This window comes from Scyliorhinus torazame, chromosome 8 (assembly GCF_047496885.1).
Source record: "Scyliorhinus torazame isolate Kashiwa2021f chromosome 8, sScyTor2.1, whole genome shotgun sequence".
In the NCBI taxonomy this organism is placed as follows: Eukaryota; Metazoa; Chordata; class Chondrichthyes; order Carcharhiniformes; family Scyliorhinidae; genus Scyliorhinus; species Scyliorhinus torazame.
The window spans coordinates 56,707,054-56,726,932 of record NC_092714.1 but is presented as its reverse complement, the minus strand read 5'-3'; the positions used below and the strand labels follow the sequence as shown (position 1 = coordinate 56,726,932).

General features: G+C 43.6%; 1 protein-coding gene across 2 annotated transcripts in view; it reads left to right on the top strand.

Annotated features, from left to right (window-relative positions):
* The first annotated feature begins 4,168 nt into the window (after positions 1-4,168).
* The window catches only part of LOC140427857 (suppressor of tumorigenicity 14 protein homolog), a 100,218-nt gene continuing 84,507 nt past the window's right edge, over positions 4,169-19,879 (top strand). For both annotated transcript variants that reach the window (XM_072513650.1, XM_072513649.1), the window contains exons 1-4: positions 4,169-4,433; positions 5,231-5,462; positions 5,629-5,753; positions 18,556-18,623. In XM_072513650.1, coding sequence (XP_072369751.1) covers positions 4,338-4,433; positions 5,231-5,462; positions 5,629-5,753; positions 18,556-18,623 — 521 coding nt within the window. In that variant the 5' untranslated portion in view covers positions 4,169-4,337. The remainder of the gene's footprint in view (positions 4,434-5,230; positions 5,463-5,628; positions 5,754-18,555; positions 18,624-19,879) is intronic.

Here is a 19,879-nt window from a genome sequence, read left to right as displayed (position 1 = left end):
CCCTTAGTGTCCAGCGATGTACAGATTAAGTTACAGGGATAGGGAGGGGGGAGGGGGCCAAGGGAGAGTGCTTCTTCAGAGGCTCGGTGCAGACCCAATTGGCCAAATGGCCTCCTTCTGCACTGTAGGGATTCTATGAATTACGCCAACAACCAATTTAAGATGGTCAAGTCAGACTCGCAGTGTGGTACATTTGTGTATTGGAAGCTACGTATATTAATACACAGGGCCCTGTTCTGTGCAGACAGAAAGAACATGTCCTCACATTTCACCTGTTTCAGCTGAACAAAATAAATAATCTGCAGGCTCATTCATCGGGGTACCAATCAGAGTAAAGCTGCCTGGTTTAAATTTCAAACAATGCTTGGCCGTTAACTGTTAGTCATCATCAACTGGTACATTGTCTAAAGCAACTAAGCAGAATCCACTTGCCAATCAGTTAGCACTCTCTTCTCATATGGTATAAATTTGGTGTTTCCTCTGACATTGATATCTTGCGAATTGTCCTGAAAAATGCAAGATGAAATGCCTCAACAAAAATGTATTTTACAGCAATACTACTGGTTTGAGTAAAGACTTCAAATTGCTACTTATATTCTGCTTCCCTTTCCTTTTCTTGCTTAAAAAAAAGTAAGTTTAGCCCAGGTAAAATTGCAACTGCTTTTCACTGTTTAATATAGAATTACAATCCACAATTATTATCACACTGATTTAACAGTTATCAACTAATTGTTTTTTGCAAAAGGATCCAGCATTTGACTCTTCATTTGAGCTACTCACAGTGCTCCATCGGGTAGGATTTCATGTAATGATGTAACATGGAAAATACACATGCAAATTGTGCCCTTTCTTTTGGCTGTCTATTTATCTCCCAGTTTACTGCCACCTCATTTACATGCACAGGATTGTTAATGTGGCCATAAATAAGTAAAAAGGGTGTAAGTAATTGGGAATCATGAAATTCATAAAATTTGCATAATTTAAAAAGGAATAAATACATTTAGAGCCTTCATTATGCACATTAGGTACAGCATGCTTAAGAACAGGCAATCATCTTAGTGTTTCGATTTTTAACATGACTTTCCTTTATTCTTTCATGGGATGCAGGTGTTGTTGGCAAGGCCAGTATTTGTTGCCCATCTCTAATTACCCCTGAGATGGTGGTGGTGATCTGCCTTCTTGAACTGTAGAAGTCCATCTAGTGCAGGTACACCCAATGTGCTGCTGGCAAGGAAGTTCCAGGAATTTAATCCCATGACAGTGAAGGAAGGACAATACAGTTCCAAGTCAGGATGGTATGAGACTTGGAGGGGAATTTTCAGGTGATGGTGTTTCCCTGCAGATTTGGAAGATGCTGTCGGAGGAAGCTTATGGAATTGCTGCAGTGCATCTGGTAGATTTAAACACTGTTACCGCTAAGCAGGTGGTGGAGGGATGGATGTTTAAGGTCCTGGATGGGCATTTAATCAAACTAGCTCCTTGATGCCACAGTTGGTTAGTTTCTGCCATGATGTCAAGGGCATTTACTCTCACCTCACCTCTGGAGCTCCGTTCTTTGGTCCATGTTTGGACCAAGGCTGTAATGAGGTCAGGAGCTGAGTGGCCCTGGCAGAACCCAAACTGATCATCAGTGAGCAGGTTATTGCTGAGTAAGTACTGCTTGCTAGCGCTGTCCACAACACTTTCCATTACTTTCATTGAGAAGAGGCTGCTGGGTGCTAATTGATGGGATTGGATTTGGACAGATTTGGGCAGTTTTCCACACTGTTGGGTTTCTGCCAGTGTTGTAGCTGTACTGAAACAGTTTAGATAAGGGCACAGTTAGTTCTGGAGCACGTCTTCAGTACTATTGCTGAGATGTTGTTGGGACCCATAGCATTTGCAGTATCCAGTGCCTTCAGACATTTCTTGATTTGACATGAAATGAATTGGCTGAACATTGTCATCTGTGATGTTGGGGATATCAGGAGGAGGACAAAATGATCACCACTTGACAATTCCAGTTGAAAATGTTTGCAAATGCTTCAGCCTTGTCCTTAGCCCTTTTGATTGATGGACTTCCATCATTGAGGATGGGAGTATTCCTGTTGGTTGTTTAAATTGTTCACCATTCAACATTGGATGAGGTAGGACTGATCTGGTCTGTTGAATAAGAACATAAGAAATTGGTTGTGGGATTGCTCAGCTCTATCTATTGCATACTCCTTCTGCTGTGTGGTGTGCAAGCAATCCTGTGTTGTGGTTTCACCAGGTTACTGCATTTGTAGGTATTCCTGGAGCTGCTCCTGACCTGTCCTCCAGCACTCTTCATTGAACCATGGTTGATCTCTTGGCTTGATGGTAATGGAAGAATGAATTATACTGGGCCATGAGGTTGCAGATTGTGGTTGAATACAATTCTGCTGCTGCTGAAGGCCCACAGTGCCTCATGGATGCCTAGATTTGAGCGGCTGGATCTGTTCTGAATCTAACACATCTGACACTGTGGTAGTGCCATGTAACACTATGCAGGGTTTTGCATAATGTGAAGATGGGTCTTACAAGGACTGTGAGGTGGTCACTCCTACCTATACTGTCATGGATAGATGCATCTGCGATAGGTAGATAGATGTGGACAAGGTCTAGTAGGTTTTTCCCACTTGTTGATTCCCTCACCGCCTGCCACAGACTCAGTCTGGCAAATGAGAATGCCCTTCAGGACTTGACCAGCTCAGTCTGCAGTGGTGATGGAAATTGAGGTCCCCAACCCAGAGTACATTCTGTGCCCTTGCCACCCTCAGTGATTCTTCCAAGTGGATGTTCAACATGGAAGAGCAGAGGGACATGGTGCTCTGTTGGAGGTTTTCTTGTCCTCCTTTGACCTGATGCCATGAAGCTTCATGGAGTCCCGAGTTAATGCTGCAAAGTCCCTCCCTACTGTACCACTGTGCCAGAGGCTGTTTTTGGTCTGTCCTGCCGGTGAGATAGGACTTAGCCAGGAATGGTGGTGGTGGTATGTGGCACTATCTGTAAGGTATGATCCCAGGAGTATGACTATATCACACTGTTGCTTGACTACTCTCCATGATTTGGCACACATCTTCCAGATGTTAGTGAGGAAGACTTTGCAGGATTGGCAGTGCTGGGTTGCCATTATTATTTCTGCTGCATAAGTCAATGCCAAGTGATTTGTCTGGTTTCATTCCTTTTTGAGTTTTCTGCAGTGGTTTGATACAACTGGGGGGGGCTTGCTGGGCCATTCCGGAGGGCATTTAAAAGTCAATCACAGGATCTGGAGTCACATGTAGGCCAGAACAGGTAAGGGTGGCAGATTTCCTTTCCTAAAGACCATTAGTAAACCAGATGGGTTTATATGACTATCAGTGATAGCTTCATGGTCACCATTAATTCCAGCAGCTTTCAATTCCAGATTTTAATCTTGGGGAGGGTCAATTAAAACCTAATTCAAAAATTGCACTAAAATAAGACTTTGTTTTCCAATGCACTTACAATTCGGAGTTTATTTTCACACTTGTTTCGAACTAGCTGGGTTGCAGGAAAAGCATGTTCCAGCTCCTTTAGCTCGGGGCGGTTGCCAGGTCAACGCCAAACACGGAAAATTGGGGCAGCATCATTAGGTGCACAAAACACAGGCGGTCAAATTTCCTCGAGTCTCTCCCCACCTCTGCCAAACACTTGCGTGATTCTGGCAACTTTTAATGATCCATCCCACCACACTTTTACCAGTGACATTTGGCAGACGGCGCCAGCGGGCTGGACGGAAAACGGTGTGGAAAGGGTCAGACACGAGTCTCTGTGGAGAAGCGGGACGGTTAACGTTTCCGGGCGGCGGGGGCGGGCCATTCGGCCCAGCCTGGCCGTGCTGGTCCAGGAGCTCAACAACCACAGCAAGGTAGGCGGTCCATCGAAGGCGATGATTTCACTTTGTGAGAGCTTTTTATTTAAAAAAAAAATCCCAAACAAACAGGCATCAGGACTCGCGGGGCGGTGCAGTTAGTTTCCCCGCAGGACAGGTACCCCTCCCTCTCTTGGGGAAGTAGCAGTTTGTGGAGTGGAGTTTACTGCCCACTCTCTCTCTGCTGGTGTCGCTGTCCGGCGCAGGTTCGCTCGCTGCTTGTGACGCTCAGCAGCAGCAGCCTAGGGGGGGGAGATTCTTGCACTGGAGCCTCTCGAGGTCCATTGTATAAGGTCGCGGTGGCCAGGGCGCTGAGAGTAAAATCAGCGCAGACAGGTAGGATCGGGGCTGCTTTGTTGGCAGTGCCTTTGAAGAACCGGGAGGGCTGTTCGAGTGAGTTGATCTCCCCCAAGTAGGTTCTGCTTTGGGCGAAGTAAAGGCGATGTTAACTTTCTCAAAACAGAGGGTCAGCGAGGTCTTCAGCATTTCGGAAGGAGTCGCTCACCATCAGAAAGAGATGACAGCCACCAGCGGGCAGGTAAGGTGCCGTCGCTTGGATCCGAATTTTTAGCCATCGTATTGGAGAAAAATTAAAATAGGAGCACTTCAGATCCCCAAAATATTTTTTTTCAAACAGCCCATCCATTCTAAAATACTTTAATTGATGGAAGGGAGTTCTGCAATTCTTGTCACATTTTATTTTCTCATTTGGGATGCATTGCTTCATAGAATTATGTGGAAAATAGTTACTTGGGGTATAATTTATTTCCAGTGTTATGTTTGAAATACTGGCTTAGATAAAGGGGCATGTGTTCCCGTTATTTCGGTGCTCACTATTAATCGTTAATTGCGAAGTTAGCTCGACTAGCCCCATTTCCAAGTTTCAGAATCAAGAGATCCTTTTGGAAGGAATCAGAAATAAGTCACTCACAGCAGAATCATTTCTTAATCACAAAACATATTCTCTACTGGTGCAAGTGAGTTTACCTGAAACTTTGTTTTCTTTTAAGTTGCAGATGAGAACAACTGTCACACTGGAGTGCTCAATCTAAAGTTAGAAATGTGGGCAATCTGTGCAATTTAAGATTTGATTTAAACATTTGTCAGCATTTGTATAGAAATGAGGATAAACAAATGTTTCTTTAGCCGTTTCCTTTTTCAAGTATGTTGTCCCAGGAACAACATGTTGATCTGATTCATGATGTTATAAAACAGCTGAAACAAAGGTGAAAGTGTTTGAATCACCACCTGCATGTAAGCGTGACAATAATCAGTGAAACCCCAGTCTCCTTTAGGTGATTGGATTCTGTTTCTACTTTTTTTCTTCTTCTTCAGAAATATCCTATTGCAGGGTGTAACAAAGAAAGCTTGCCTGCCGATCAGTGTCTCAATCTCTCATCAGCTCATTCCGTTGGCCCATTAGCAATCAAAACCTACCTCCGCCCTCTGGAGTTCTCCTCCCACAGGTTGGCAAGAAGTGAACCCTGCAGAAGATGGATCCTTGGCTCGTTGCCTGTAATCCCGCTAACAGCAGCAACAATCGTCGTGATCCTTTGTTACTGTTTGTGTAAGTTGAAATCCTGCATTTTGATGACATAAGTTAGAAGTCAAACAGTTACTTGGCCAGGTTGGTTAACAGTTCTGTAAATGTTCAGCTTTTCAAGTTAGCAGAAGTTCCACCTTGATGCTATCTATAGAATGTGGATGTAAGGTGTGATTGTTCTCCTTTGCAGCACCTGCCATCTCCATTTTCTACCTGAGTGGAAGCCTAGAAATCTCTAATCTCACATACACCAATGAATTAGGAGACCCACGCTCGCAGCAGTTTATTTCACAAGCACAGGCCGTCCAAAATTATGTGAGTTTCAAGCTATTTTTCTTTTACATTACCATTTGATCAGTGGGCAGTTCAATCATAGTAATACAAAGTTATAGCACCATAGTAGTATTATCCATGGACCTATTTCATTGACACACTCAGTTGACAGGGCAAGAAAATGGTTCTGAATCGGAGTGTACTTAATGCAAAATAAAAAGGTTACATTTTTATTACTTTAGAAGGTAACATTTCAATGTCTTTTGCTCAAATTCTTTTAGTAGTTGCCCATAATCATACAGTCTTATAAGTTAGTGTAGTCATTGGGGTTAGATCGACTTACTATAGGTATTATTCTAGCTGTGTTTATAAAGAAAAACATGGGAACTTGGGTCAGTGTGAGAGATTGGCAATCGGAAGACCAAGTAACTGTAACTCCTTGAACTGGCACCAAGGAGTGTCCAATTGAAGAAACAAGAGCAGCCACTTCAGATTTCATTAGATATTTGGTGTAAAGGTACTATTTAACAACAATCAGTATCAAGTTACACATTACACCACATTAGTAATTCAGCCACTTACAGATTTTATCTTGGTCGAATAGGTCTTTTGCGCCCTGAGTACAAAGTGCCATTTAACAAAAACTCTCCAAACACACATACAAAATTGAATATGCCAGTTCATGATTTTAATGGTTACGTAGTAATCTGTTGACATTATTTCGATAATGATATGAAATAAAAACTTTTCATGCACCACTGACATTGCACGGCCTTCTGATAGGTGCATTAATTTTCAAGCAACATTTCCCCTAAGTAAGACTAAAACTTTCCAGAAAGCACTACTGAAGGCACTTAAGCTGTCAGAGTCGATTGTTCCCTGGCTTGCCTGTCTCAGTACAGTAATTTATCTGAAAAGGAAGATGGTGCAGAGCTGTGGGGGTAAAGGTGGGAGGGTAAAGCTGGGAGTGTAGTGTAAGTTGTTTCAAAGGAGCACTGGTGCAGATATGATGGGCCAAACTGTCTCCAGTGCTGAAACAATTGTGTGATAAACATTGTAAGAGTTGTCATTTCCAGATTCAATAACTAGAGAGGGATAGCGTTATTGTCTAAAGGTTGGCCACTATAGAAATTTGAATATAGTTTGTGATGCTTTAAGGTGAATTTGATAGTTACATTTTGCCATTTAAATGTTGTCAAAGTGTAGCAGGAATATAGAACTTAGGAGGAGGAGTAGGCCATTTGGCCCTTTGAGCCTGCTCCACCATTTGATAAGATCATGGCTGATCTGTTGTGGTCTCAACTCTGCCCTTCCAGTCATAGATCCACAGAAAAGTTATGGTGCAGAAAACGGCCATTCAGTCCATCTTGTCTGCCTCCCATAACCTGATTCCCTGTCTGTCAAAAATCTATCTAACTCGGCCACAAATAAATTCAATGACCTAGCCTCCATTGCTTTCTGGGATAGAAAACTGAACAGGCTAGTGACCCTATGAGAGACAAAAAAAATTCTCTTCACTTTCATCTAAAAAGGGAGATCTTTTATTCGTAACTTGGGTCCTCTAATTCAGGTCTCTCCCAGCATGAGGAAACATCCTCCCTGTATTCACCCAATCAAGTCTCCTCCGATTCTTATATGTTTTAATAACGTCGTCTCTCATTCTCCTAAACTCCACTGGATGCCTATTCAAACTTTCTTCATAAGATAAGCCTTTCATCCCAGGAATGAGCTGGGTAAACCTTCTTTGAACTGCTTCCAATGCAATAATATCCTTTTTCAAATAAGGATCTCAGAATCACGGAATTGTCACATGCAGAAGAAGGCCATTCGGCCCATCGTGTCTGCACCAGATCTCCAAGTGAGCATTATGACTGTCATTCCCCTGCCTTTTCCCCATAACCCTACACATTCTTTCTATTCAAACAATTATCTGATGCCCTCTTGAATGCTTCTACTGAACCTGCTCTACCATACTTCCAGGCAGTGTATTCCAGACCCGAGCCACTCGCTTTGTCTCACGTCACATTTGCTTATTTTGCAAATCACTTTGAGTCTATGTCCTCTTGTTCCTGATCCTTTTGTGAGCGGGAAGAGTTTCTCCCGATCTACTCTATCCAGCCCCTTATGATTTTGAATATCTCTACCAAATTGCCTCTTAACCGTCTTCTCTCCAAGGAGAACAGTTCAAACTTCTGCAATCTATCTTCGTAACCGAAGATTTTTATCCATGGAACCATTCTTGTAAACATTTTTTGCACTCTCTCCAATGTGTTCACAGCCTTCCTAAAATGTGGCGCCCAGAACTACACACAATGCTCCAGCTAGGGTAGCTTATATAAGATGTTTTATACAACTTCAGCTCTTGTACTTTAAGCCACTATTAATAAAGGCTAGGAAACTGTATGCTTTGCTAACTGCTCTCTCCATCTGTCCAGCACCTTTAATGACTTATGCACATATACACCCAGGTCCCTCTGCTCCTGCACATCCTTTAGAGTTGTACCCCTTATTTTACTTTGTCTCTCCATGTTCTTCCTGCCAAAATAAATGTTCTCACACTTCTCCGTATTGAAATTCATCTGCCATCTATCTGTGCACACCGCCAACTTGTCTGTCCTTTTGAAGTTCTACACTGCCCTCCTTATTTACAATGCTTCCAAGTTTTGTATCATCTGCAAACTTTGAAATTGTCCCCTGCACACAAAGATTTGCATCATTAATATATATCAGCAAAAGCAAGGGTCCCAATACTGAGCCCTGGAGAACTCCTCTACCAACCTTGGAGACCAACACTGTACACAATACTCCCGATGTGATCTCACCAAGGCCCTGTAAAGTGCAGGAAAACTTCTGTATCTTTATATTCCAATTTCCTTTCAATAAATGCCAATATTCCATTTGCCTTCCAAATTACTTGCTATATCTGCATATTAATGTTTTGTGAATCATGTACTGGGGTACCTAGATCCCTCTGCACCATCAAGTTCTGCAACCTCTCTCTATTTAAGTAGCATGTTGCTTTCCTATCCTTCCTGCCAAAGTGGACAGGTTCATATTTTCCCAGGTTATACTCAATCGGTCAGACTTTTGCCCGCTTACTTAACCTGCCTGTATCCATTTTAGGCTCATTTCCTCCTCTTGAAAAGTTACTTAACTACCTATCTTGGTGTCATCAACAAATTTAGCTACCATACATTGGTCCCTTCATCCAAGTCATTGGTCTCTCTCTCTTCAGGACCATGCCCTAAACCAGGGGCTGGTTTAGCACAGTGGGCTAAACAGCTGGCTTGTAATGCAGAACAAGACGAGCAGTGCGGTCTTGTGACAATAAATGATTATTACTATTATTATAAGAGGGCATTAGTGACTATATACTTTCATGTTAATCTTGCTCCAGAGGTGTGGGTCACCTTTGTTGGTGGTACATTCATCCAATTTATGAGACTGTTCATAAAGATTGTTTTTTGTCTGCCACAGGCTCTTTCACCATCAATCTTTCCATCAGCAGCAGACTTTCTAAATCATATGTTTTTATTACATGCCCAAGAAATTATAACTGTCTTGATCTTGGTCAGCAGAATTAGTTTAGTCTCAGATTTTACAACACCTCTTATTGTGACTTGTCCACAATATCTTCATTATTCACCACACAATCCAAATCTCTGCATCCTCAATTCTGCTCTGAATTGCTTCACTGATCATCCAATACTCGCGTCACAGGTCAGATTTGGTGTGATGTAGCATTCCAAGATTCTCAGCTTTGCTATAGATTGTAAATAGCTGAGGCACCAGTATTGATCCCGATAGGTTGCCAACCCCAAAAAGACCCATTTATCCCAACACTCTTGTTTCCTGTTAATTGACTAATCCTTCGTCTAATATATTATCTCCTGCACCATGTGCTTTTATCATGTTGTCTTACCTTTGATGCCTTTTGGAAATCACCACATCCACAGGCTTTATCCACCTTGCTTGTTACTTGCACAAAGAACTCTGATAAATTAGTTAAATACAATTTCCTTTTCACAACACCATGTTGACTCTGCCTGATCCTATTCTGATTTTCTAAATACCCTGCTGAAATGAAATGAAAATCGCTTATTGTCACAAGTAGGCTTCAAATGAAGTTACTGTGAAAAGCCCCGAGTCGCCACATTCCGGCGCCTGTTCGGGGAGGCTGGTACAGGAATTGAACCATGCTATGACCTCCGTAATAATGGATTCTAGCAATTTCCCATGGTGCATATTAGGCTAACTGGCATGTAGTTTGCTGCTTTCTGTCTCCCTCCTTTCTTGAATAATGCCATTTTCCAATCCTCTGGACCCTTCCAGAATCTGAGGAATTTTGAAAGGTTATAATCAATGCATTTAATCTCTGTGCTACGATTTCTTTTAAAACGGTAGCACGGGCAGCATGGTAGCATTGTGGATAGCACAATTGCTTCACAGCTCCAGGGTCCTAGGATCGATTCCGGCTTGGGTCACTGTCTGTGCGGAGTCTGCACATCCTCCCCGTGTGTGCGTGGGTTTCCTCCGGGTGCTCCGGTTTCCTCCCACAGTCCAAAGATGTGCAGGTTAGGTGGATTGGCTATGATAAATTGCCCTTAGTGTCCAAAAGTGCCCTTAGTGTTGGGTGGGGTTACTGGGTTATGGGGATAGGGTGGAGGTGTTGACTTTGGGTAGGGTGCTCTTTCCAAGAGCCGGTGCAGACCCGATGGGCCTCCTTCTGCACTGTAAATTCTATGACCTATGATCTAAAACCATAAAATGCAGACCATCTAGTCCTGCGAATTGTCAGCCTTTACCCAGCACCATTTTCTGGTAGGGCTAATTGTTTTAAGTTCCTTTCTCCTTTTCACCTCATGATTTTCAAGTATCTTTGAGAGACGTTTTTGAAGTCTTCTGCAGTGAAGACACAAAATGCCTCTGCCATTTCCTTATTTTTCATGATCAATTCTCCAGACTATTTTCCTATTTAAGTACGAGCAGAAACTCTTACTATATTTTAAAAATTATTCACTGGTTTCCTTTCATGCTCTACTTCCTCTCTTTTCATTAATTTATCAGTCATTCTTTGGTTCTCAAAATCTGACCAATCTTCTGATTCATCTTTGGTTTGTACAGCATTTCTCTCTCTTTAATAAAATCCTTAACTTCCATATTTAGCCATGGATGATGCATCCTTCTCAAATAGACTTTCTTTCTCACTGGGATAATTTTTTCAGCGTTTTAAGACCAAATCACCATTCCTTCACTGTCACTGGGTCAAAATCCTGGAAGTCCCTTCCTAACAGCACTGCTGGCATACCTACACCACAGGACTGCAGTGATTCCAGAAGGCAGCCTTCTTGAGGGCAAGTAGGGATGGGCAAAATGCCCAGATCTCTTGAAAGAATAAACTAAAAGCTTGCCATTGCATCTTTACTGTCCAACCTGGTTAACCTTATGATGCACGATCAATGACCACTAAAGCGAGGTTGTAGTCCAACTGAAGGCTTTAATAAGCTAGATGTTTCCCCCAGTAGCTCGGGTACAGAATGAAGGCTGCTGGGGTGGCATGCGTTCTTACACCCCACCTAGCAGGGCGGAGCTACCATACATCTTAACCAATAGAAAGCATAGAGTTTCCACCAATGGTGCTCCAGCCTATCAGGTACCGTAATACCTCTACTACCACATTCACCCCCTGTTAGAAAACAAGAGGATCGGTCCTTCCGCTGGCCCCGTCTAGGCCCCCCCACCCACCCACCGATGCCCTTTTAAAAGGGTGTCTGTAGACTTTGGTGGTGACATGTAGGTGGCGGTCACGCGTTGGGTGGTTCCCACGAGAGTTCTTGTTTTTGGTCCTTTTCAAGAAGGTGGCTCACCACCACTTTCTCGAGGGCAATTAGCGATGGGCAAAATAAAATGCTGAGGCAGCACCCATATACTGTGAAAGAATTTTTAAAAACATGCTTTTGAAACGCCAACTTCATTTTGGCTAATTTCCACTTCCCAATTTTGTTTTTGTTCCTTTTTATTTTTTCTACTTTGTGTATCGACACCTTGGTTTTTAAATTTGAAGAAAAATTCTGAAACTGTATTTGTAACATGCAGATAATACTCCAGATGCAGCTGAACTAGTGTTTTATACAGGTTTAACAGAACTTCTTTACTTTTTTATCCTATGCCCCTACTTGTAAAGCCCAGTAGAGTGTTAATAATTGTGCTCCCAACCTGTCTTGCTGCCTCTAATGTGTATGCACATAAACAGCCCAGTCCTTCTGCACCCGAAACCACCTTTTAAAAAATTGTTCTCCTTTTTTCAATTGCATCTCATCATTCTTCCAAACAAGTTGAATCACTTCACATTTCACTGCATTAAATTCCATCCGCCATTTGTCTGCCCAATTCCACCAGCCTGTCTATGTCCTTTCTACATCATCCTGTTACAATTCAGAATGCTTCCAAATTTTGTATTTTCTGCAAATTTTGAAGTTTTACCCTGTAGGCCATTAATATATATCCAGAATAGTCAGGGTCCTAATGCCAATCCTTGGGGAACTCCACTATAAGCCTTCCGAAAAGCAACCGTTCACCACTACACTTTCATTTCCCATCACTCATACATACACTCATGTACACATTCAATTTTGGGTCCTAATGGGCCTCACTCCTCTTGTCACCGTTCTTACTATTTTTATGCCTATAGAAGATGTTGGATTCCCTTTTAACATAGTTGCCAGTCTCTTCTCCCATTCTCCCTCCTCTTGTTTGCTGTTCAATTCCCCTCCGAACCTTGTTTATTTGGTCCAGCTGGTATCTGTTATAAAGCACACTTTTTCTGCATTATCTTTATCTCTCTCTCTCTTTCATCATCCAGTGAGCTCTGGATTTGTTTGCCCTACCATTCTCCTTCATGGGAACATACCTTGCCTGTATTTGAACTATCTGTTCTTTAAAGACAGCCATTGTTTTGCCAGCTAATCTTTGATTCCAATTTATCTGACTCTAATTCATTCTTGCGCCATTGGAGTTGGCTTTCCCCCAGTTAATTATCCTTACTCTGGATTGCTTCTTGCCTTTTCAATAGCCAACCTAAGCATTATGATACAATGATTATTGTCCCTGAAACGTTCCACTACTAGGGAGGCATGTGGCGCAGTGGTTAGCACTGGGACTGCAGCGCTGATGACCCGGGTTCGAATCCTGTCTGTGTGGAGTTTGCACATTCTCCCCATGTCTGTGTGGGTTTCACCCTCACAACCCAAAAGATGTGCTGGTTAGGTGGATTGGCAACGCTAAATTGCCCCTTAATTGGAAAAGAAAAATAATTGGCTACTCTAAATTTTTTTTTTTTTTAAACGTTCCCGACTGACACTTGACACACTTGGCCTAGCTCATTCCCAAGAACCAAGTCTGGTAATGCGTTTTTTCTCATTGAACTGGAAACATGTTGCTGTATAAAATTCTCCTGAACACACACTGGGATCTCTTGCCTCTTTCTGCCCTTTTACACTGCTTCCTGTCAATAGTCAGATAATTAAAATCCTTTTTAATTCTTCTCTAATTTTCTTGCAAGTTTGTTTCTTTATGTCTTGACGGCTGGTTGGTTTGCCAAAGGCAAATAGTAATGTAATTGCACCTTTTTGTTCCTGAGTGAGTTCTAACCAAATAGATTGTCTAATGGATCCCTCATGGACATCCTTTCTTTCCAATAGTGCAGTGTGTCCTCCTGAATCAATATTGTCACCCCTCTCTCTTTGTTCCCTTTTGCATCTTTCCTGAACATCTTGTATCCAGAAATATTCATTAATAAGTCCTGCCCTTCTTTGAACCAGGACACTGTTTTCACCAAAACATCATAATTCCACACGGGCATTTGCATCTGGAACTCACCAATTTTATTTACCACATGCAATGCATTCATATCTATGCCTTGTAACCCGAGTTTAGAGTTTATTACTTTCCTCCTTAACGCTGAACCCACAAAATGCCTTACTGTTTCTTACTCTAGTAAAATTCTTTGCACTGCCATAGTATTACCTCCTGGTTCCCACATCCTTGCCAAGTTAGTGTAAACCCTCATCAATAGATCTGGAAATAAATTGATTGTGGCTCCTTTGTCCAGCCTGTAGGGATCCCATGGATCCCATCTCCCTCCTAACTGATCCCAATGTTCCAAGACATTGTTAAAGTTAGGTGTTTGAATTTCTCTGGAATTGTTAGCGGTCCCAAACCAGTGAAGCAGTGCTCAGTGTGTTGGCTCTGCTTCCCCAATTGGCACTCATCAGTTTCTGTATGGAACTCACTCTTGTCTTGACTTTGGCTACAGTGTTCTGGATAAATGTATGGTCCAGAATAATGCCAAAATATTTAAAAACATTTTTAAAAATATGTTTATTAAGAGTTTTTAAACAAAATTTTCAACCATACAAATAACCCCCCCCCCCCCCCCCCCCGTAACAAAAAAAAAGAAAGAAAGCTTGCATAGCAAGACATGAACATGGTAAGTCAATATGATACAGAACTTTGTGCATTGGATTCCTCCCGTACATGTCAGTTTTCCGGATCATTCATGTGTTCTCTTGCTCAAATGCCCCTCAGAAAAAAAAACCTTCCCCCTCCCTCCCCCCGGGTTGCTGTTGCTGCTGCCCGACCTTCATCAAACACTCCGCGAGATAGTCTAGGAACGGTTGCTACCGCCTGTAGGACCCCTGCGCAGACCCTCTCAAGGCAAACTTTATCCTCTCCAACTTGATAAACCCTGCCATATCATTTATCCAGGCCTCCACGTTGGGGGGCTTCGCCTCTTTTCCACATTAACAAGATCCTTCGCCGGGCTACTAGGGACGCAAAGGCCAGAATGCCGGCCTCTTTCGCCTCCTGCACTCCCGGCTCGTCCACTACTCCAAATAGTGCTAGCTCCCAGCTTGGATACTATTCCCGCAACTCCCCTCCAGTGCCAGGCATGACCAAAACATAACAACATGGTTTGCCGGACTTCCTGAGCACCTCCCACATCTGTCCTCCACCACAAAGAACCTGCTCAGCCTCTCCCCCGTCATATGCGCTCTATGAACCACCTTAAATTGTATCAGGCTAAGCCTGGCACACGAGGAAGAGGAATTAACCCTACTTAGGGCATCAGCCCACAGCCCCTACTCAATCTCCTCCCCCAGCTCCTCTTCCCATTTACCTTTCAGCTCCTCTACCAAAGCCTCCCCCTCTTCTTTCATCTCCTGGTATATCGCCGACACCTTGCCCTCCCCGACCCATATGCCCAAAATCACCCTGTCTTGAATCCCCTGTGCCGGGAGGAGCGGGAATTCCCCCACCTGCCGCCTCACAAACGCCCTCACTTTCATGTACCTGAAGGCATTTCCCGGGGGTAGTCCAAATTTCTCCTCCAGCGCCCCTCAGCTTGCAAACGTCCCATCGATGAACAGGTCCCCCATTCTTCTAATCCCTGCCCGATGCCAGCTCTGAAACCCCACGTCCATCCTTCCTGGGAGAAACCGATGGTTATCCCCAATCGGGGACCACACCGAGGCTCCCAACGCTCCCCTGTGTCGTCTCCACTGCGCCAGATCTTTAGCGTTGCCGCCACCACCGGGCTCGTGGTGTACCTTGTCGGCAAGAGCGGCAGCGGTGCCGTCACCAGCGCCCCCAGGCTCGTTCCTTTGCAGGATGCCATCTCCAACCTCTTCCACGCCGCCCCCTCTCCCTCCATCACCCACTTACGGATCATCGCCATGTTGGCTGCCCAGTAGTAGCCACCCAAATTCGGCAACGCCAACCCTCCTCTATCCCCGCTACGCTCCAGGAACCCCCTCCTTACCCGGGATCTTGCTCGCCCACACAAAACTCATAATGCTCCAGCCTACCCTCTTAAAAAAGGCCTTGGTGATCACGATTGGAAGGCACTGGAACACAAAATGAAACCTTGGGAGGACCACCATTTTAATCGACTGTACCCTGCCCGCCAGCGAGAGTGGCAACATGTCCCACCTTTTAAAATCCTCCTCCATCTGTTCCACCAGCTGCGTCAAATTAAGTTTGTGCAGGGCCCCCCCAGCTCCTAGCTACCTGAATCCCCAAGTATCGAAAGCTCCTTTCCGCCCTCCTCAACGGTAGGTCGTCTATCCCTCTTCCTTGATCCCCCGGATGCACCACAAAGAGCTCACTCTCTCCCACGTTGAGCTTATAGCCCTATACCATAGGGACTATGGTGACTTTACTTACTTACTTTACAAAAGGGAATTGAATAAGCACCTGAAGATAAAAATGTGGAGATGCGGGACTGGCTGAGTTGATCTGGCGGAGAGCCAGTACAGACTTGCTTTTCCAAATAGCTACCTTCTGTGATGTTAATGTGATTTTAATGGCCAAGAATTTCCCCTTCCCCTAACCCCCTGTTGTCGGAAGGAGTAATATGCTGAAACTCCAATCATGATGAAAGCAAAAGAAATGTTAAGAAAAGCTGCCTCCTCTCTCTGAAATGGAAGATTAGTGCTTGGTGATTACTAACACGGCACTGTGCCAGGGACATGAGAATTGTAGCCTGTTTGAAGGAAGTGTAACATCTTTCCACATGGAAATAAAATCTGACGGTTTGCGGAATTCGGGGTGTGGGGGTCTCATGGAGGTGGAGCCTCCATAAGTGGGCTTTTGGTGGTTTGGTAGTGGGAATCTGTTTCACCTCACTGAAAATGCCAGGAATACCAGACATGGTTGCTTTGAACGTCAATAGAAATCATTTTGGCTCCTGACATTTGGGGATTCACTCCTGAATGCTGACCTGGACGCTGAGGTGGGCCGAATGCTGACCTGGACGCTGAGGTGGGCCGAATGCTGACCGAATGCTGACCTGGACGCTGAGGTGGGCCGAATGCTGACCTGGACGCTGAGGTGGGCCGAATGCTGACCTGGACGCTGAGGTGGGCCGAATGCTGACCTGGACGCTGAGGTGGGCCGAATGCTGACCTGGACGCTGAGGTGGGCCGAATGCTGACCTGGACGCTGAGGTGGGCCGAATGCTGACCTGGACGCTGAGGTGGGCCGAATGCTGACCTGGACGCTGAGGTGGGCCGAATGCTGACCTGGACGCTGAGGTGGGCCGAATGCTGACCTGGACGCTGAGGTGGGCCGAATGCTGACCTGGACGCTGAGGTGGGCCGAATGCTGACCTGGACGCTGAGGTGGGCCGAATGCTGACCTGGACGCTGAGGTGGGCCGAATGCTGACCTGGACGCTGAGGTGGGCCGAATGCTGACCTGGACGCTGAGGTGGGCCGAATGCTGACCTGGACGCTGAGGTGGGCCGAATGCTGACCTGGACGCTGAGGTGGGCCGAATGCTGACCTGGACGCTGAGGTGGGCCGAATGCTGACCTGGACGCTGAGGTGGGCCCTACTTTGTCAAAATTGGATGGGGGAATTGACGAACACATATTATTTGCGATAAAATCAACGTTTTTTGGGGGATATCACTGTGACTGGCAGAAAAAAAATGTTAAAATCATCCAAAAATATGAAGAGATTAAATGAATAGGTTATGGAATCGACAGTTTATTTTAATTTGGATAAGTATAAGGGTATGCACATTTAAGTATGGAGTACAAAATGTAAACATACATTAGTAAAGATATCAGTGAAACATTTTTGGGTGTAAACATGTTTATGACATGTTTACAAGATTTCCCTGACTTCTCCGCTAAAGTTATAGCAGATGTTTAGTTCTGTGTGGTCAAGTTCCATTCCTGGATATGGACACGAGAATGAAATTCCACAGTGTTCGAATGCTCATCCGCTGATGGTACGGTAAAGGTGCGGGAGAACCTCAATGGACAGTCACCCGTTTTCAGGAGTGACACTCCTGTGGAATACTGAGAGAGTTCCATACAAATAGAAGTGTCATCCTTTGGTTGTGACGTTAACTAGAATCAGATAGACTCTAAAAGGTAGGGCTGGATGAAGTAAAATTAGTTTCTTAATTGAGAAGACTAGGCCAATATTCTCTGGAGTTTAAAAGAATACGAATTAGGAGTAGGCCATCTGGCCCCTCGAGCCTGCTCTGCAATAAGATCATGGCTGATATTTTTGTGGACTCAGCTCCACTTACCCACCAGCTCACCATAACCCTCAATTCCTTTACTCTTTTAAAATCTATCTATCTTTGCCTTAAAAACATTCAGTGGGGTAGCCTCGACTGCTTCACTAGACAGGGAATTCCACAGATTCACAACCCTTTGGGTGAAGTTGTTCCTACAAAGGCTTGTGAATCTGTGGAATAAGAGATGTTGTAATTGAAAGCTCTTGGTGGGCTTGATGAGTAGATTCTGATGAGTTCTTTCCCTGGACAGGAAAGTCTAGAACTAGGTACCACTGTCTCAGGGTAATCAGTTGACCACTTAAGATTTAGACGTGGAGAAATTTCTTCACTCACTGGTTATGAATCCTTGGAATTTTTGATCCCAGAAGGCTGTATATGCCAAGTTATTGATACGAGGGTTCTGGGAATAGGGCGGCAAAATGGAGCTGAGGTAAATGGTCATCCATTTTCATATTGAATGGTGGGGCAGCTTTGAGAGTTCCTATGGCCTACCTTTGCTCGTGTTTCTTATGAATGTCCTTTTATTTATCTGGTATTTGGAAAATAAATAAACATGTTTTTATTTGGAGGAAGGATTAAAAATGAACATGATTCAGTGCTTAAATAAAATTATATTTAGCTGGGATGTTTTGTTACCACGAACAGATTCAATGCATTTGTTTGAATTCATGAGGGGGAAAACTGAAAGAAATTTAGCAAAACAAACCCCCCTCATTAATTTTGTATTCTCTTACTTACTTTTTAATTGCTAGTTTTCAGAACTATATGAGCCATCCATATTGGGGAAGTATTATCTGAAATCGGTCATCACTGCATTTAGGTGAGTACAAGAGTATTTTAAAATTTGATTGTATAATTCTGAGTCCGTTTTTCTTTGTGTTTATTAAAATTCAAATTCATTTTCAGCAAGTATAATCCATTACTTGATAATATAAATGTGTTTTGTGTTAAAAGTAATCAATTTATGTTATACAGCTGAACAATTAACTATACATTGTTACAATCAGGGGAGGAGAGGTGGGATGGTTCTCCCTTTCCACATCTGATCGTAACAGGTTTTCTTCAAATGATATGTTTGCCAATTCAGTGAGTGTTTAACGGTTTACATGGTGTGACTGTAAAAGACAACAAACAGGTTTCCTAGAGGTTTTTTTAAAGTGGATAGTTTTTATTACGCTAAATCCAGGGTAAATAAAATAATCAAAATGCTCTAATTTACCCACATGCATACTCAGATTCACATATACAGGAATAGATTACAAAATAAGATGATAGATTAAGTGATAATTTATAAAATTCCTTTAAAGATTAAATTCTTAAATTTCTTGTAAGTTAATGACTTGGGCGGATCCAGGCTGAGCTCGGTTCTACTTCAGATTTTGATGTTAAGGCAGTTTTTAAAAATAGACAGGTGATTTACCTGTTCTTCCGGAGAAGCAGCTGCTGGATGAGTTCTTTCAAAACCTCTGGCTATAGCACACGGATAGTCAAATAGCAGACAGTGTTAGAGTTTGCAAGATGGATATGGAGAGAAACCGTGGCCGACACAGGGGTTTAATCACTTTGGTATATTTTCTGCTTCTATCTCTGGCTTGGAGAAAATTGTTTCTTAAAGCACAAAACAGGGTTAGCAGGCTTGTCCCATGACCCCCTCGCCAACTGCCTAATTACCCAAATATGGTCACAGCTAGTGCATTCCTAGCAGATGGTTTTGCCTTAATTAGATTATGGCGAGGTCAATTCCTTCTCGGGCTGGGTTCATTGTCTCAGGTGATTACATCTAAAGCATAGTCATTACCCAGGTGATGGGGTGTTCTGTGAATGGGGTAAGAGATGATCCCATTAACACACCATAAAGGTTTTCTAGCCAAGCTGTCTCGAATGGAACAGAGGCAATAGGAGCAGGAGAATGGCCACTCAACCTGCTCTGCCATTCAATTAAATCATGGCTGATCTGCCTCAATGCTACTTTCCTGCACTATCCCCATAACCTCTGATGTCTTTACTGGTAAGAAATCTATCAATTTCTGTCTTGAACATACTCAATAACAGAGTCTCCACAGCCCTCTGGAGTAA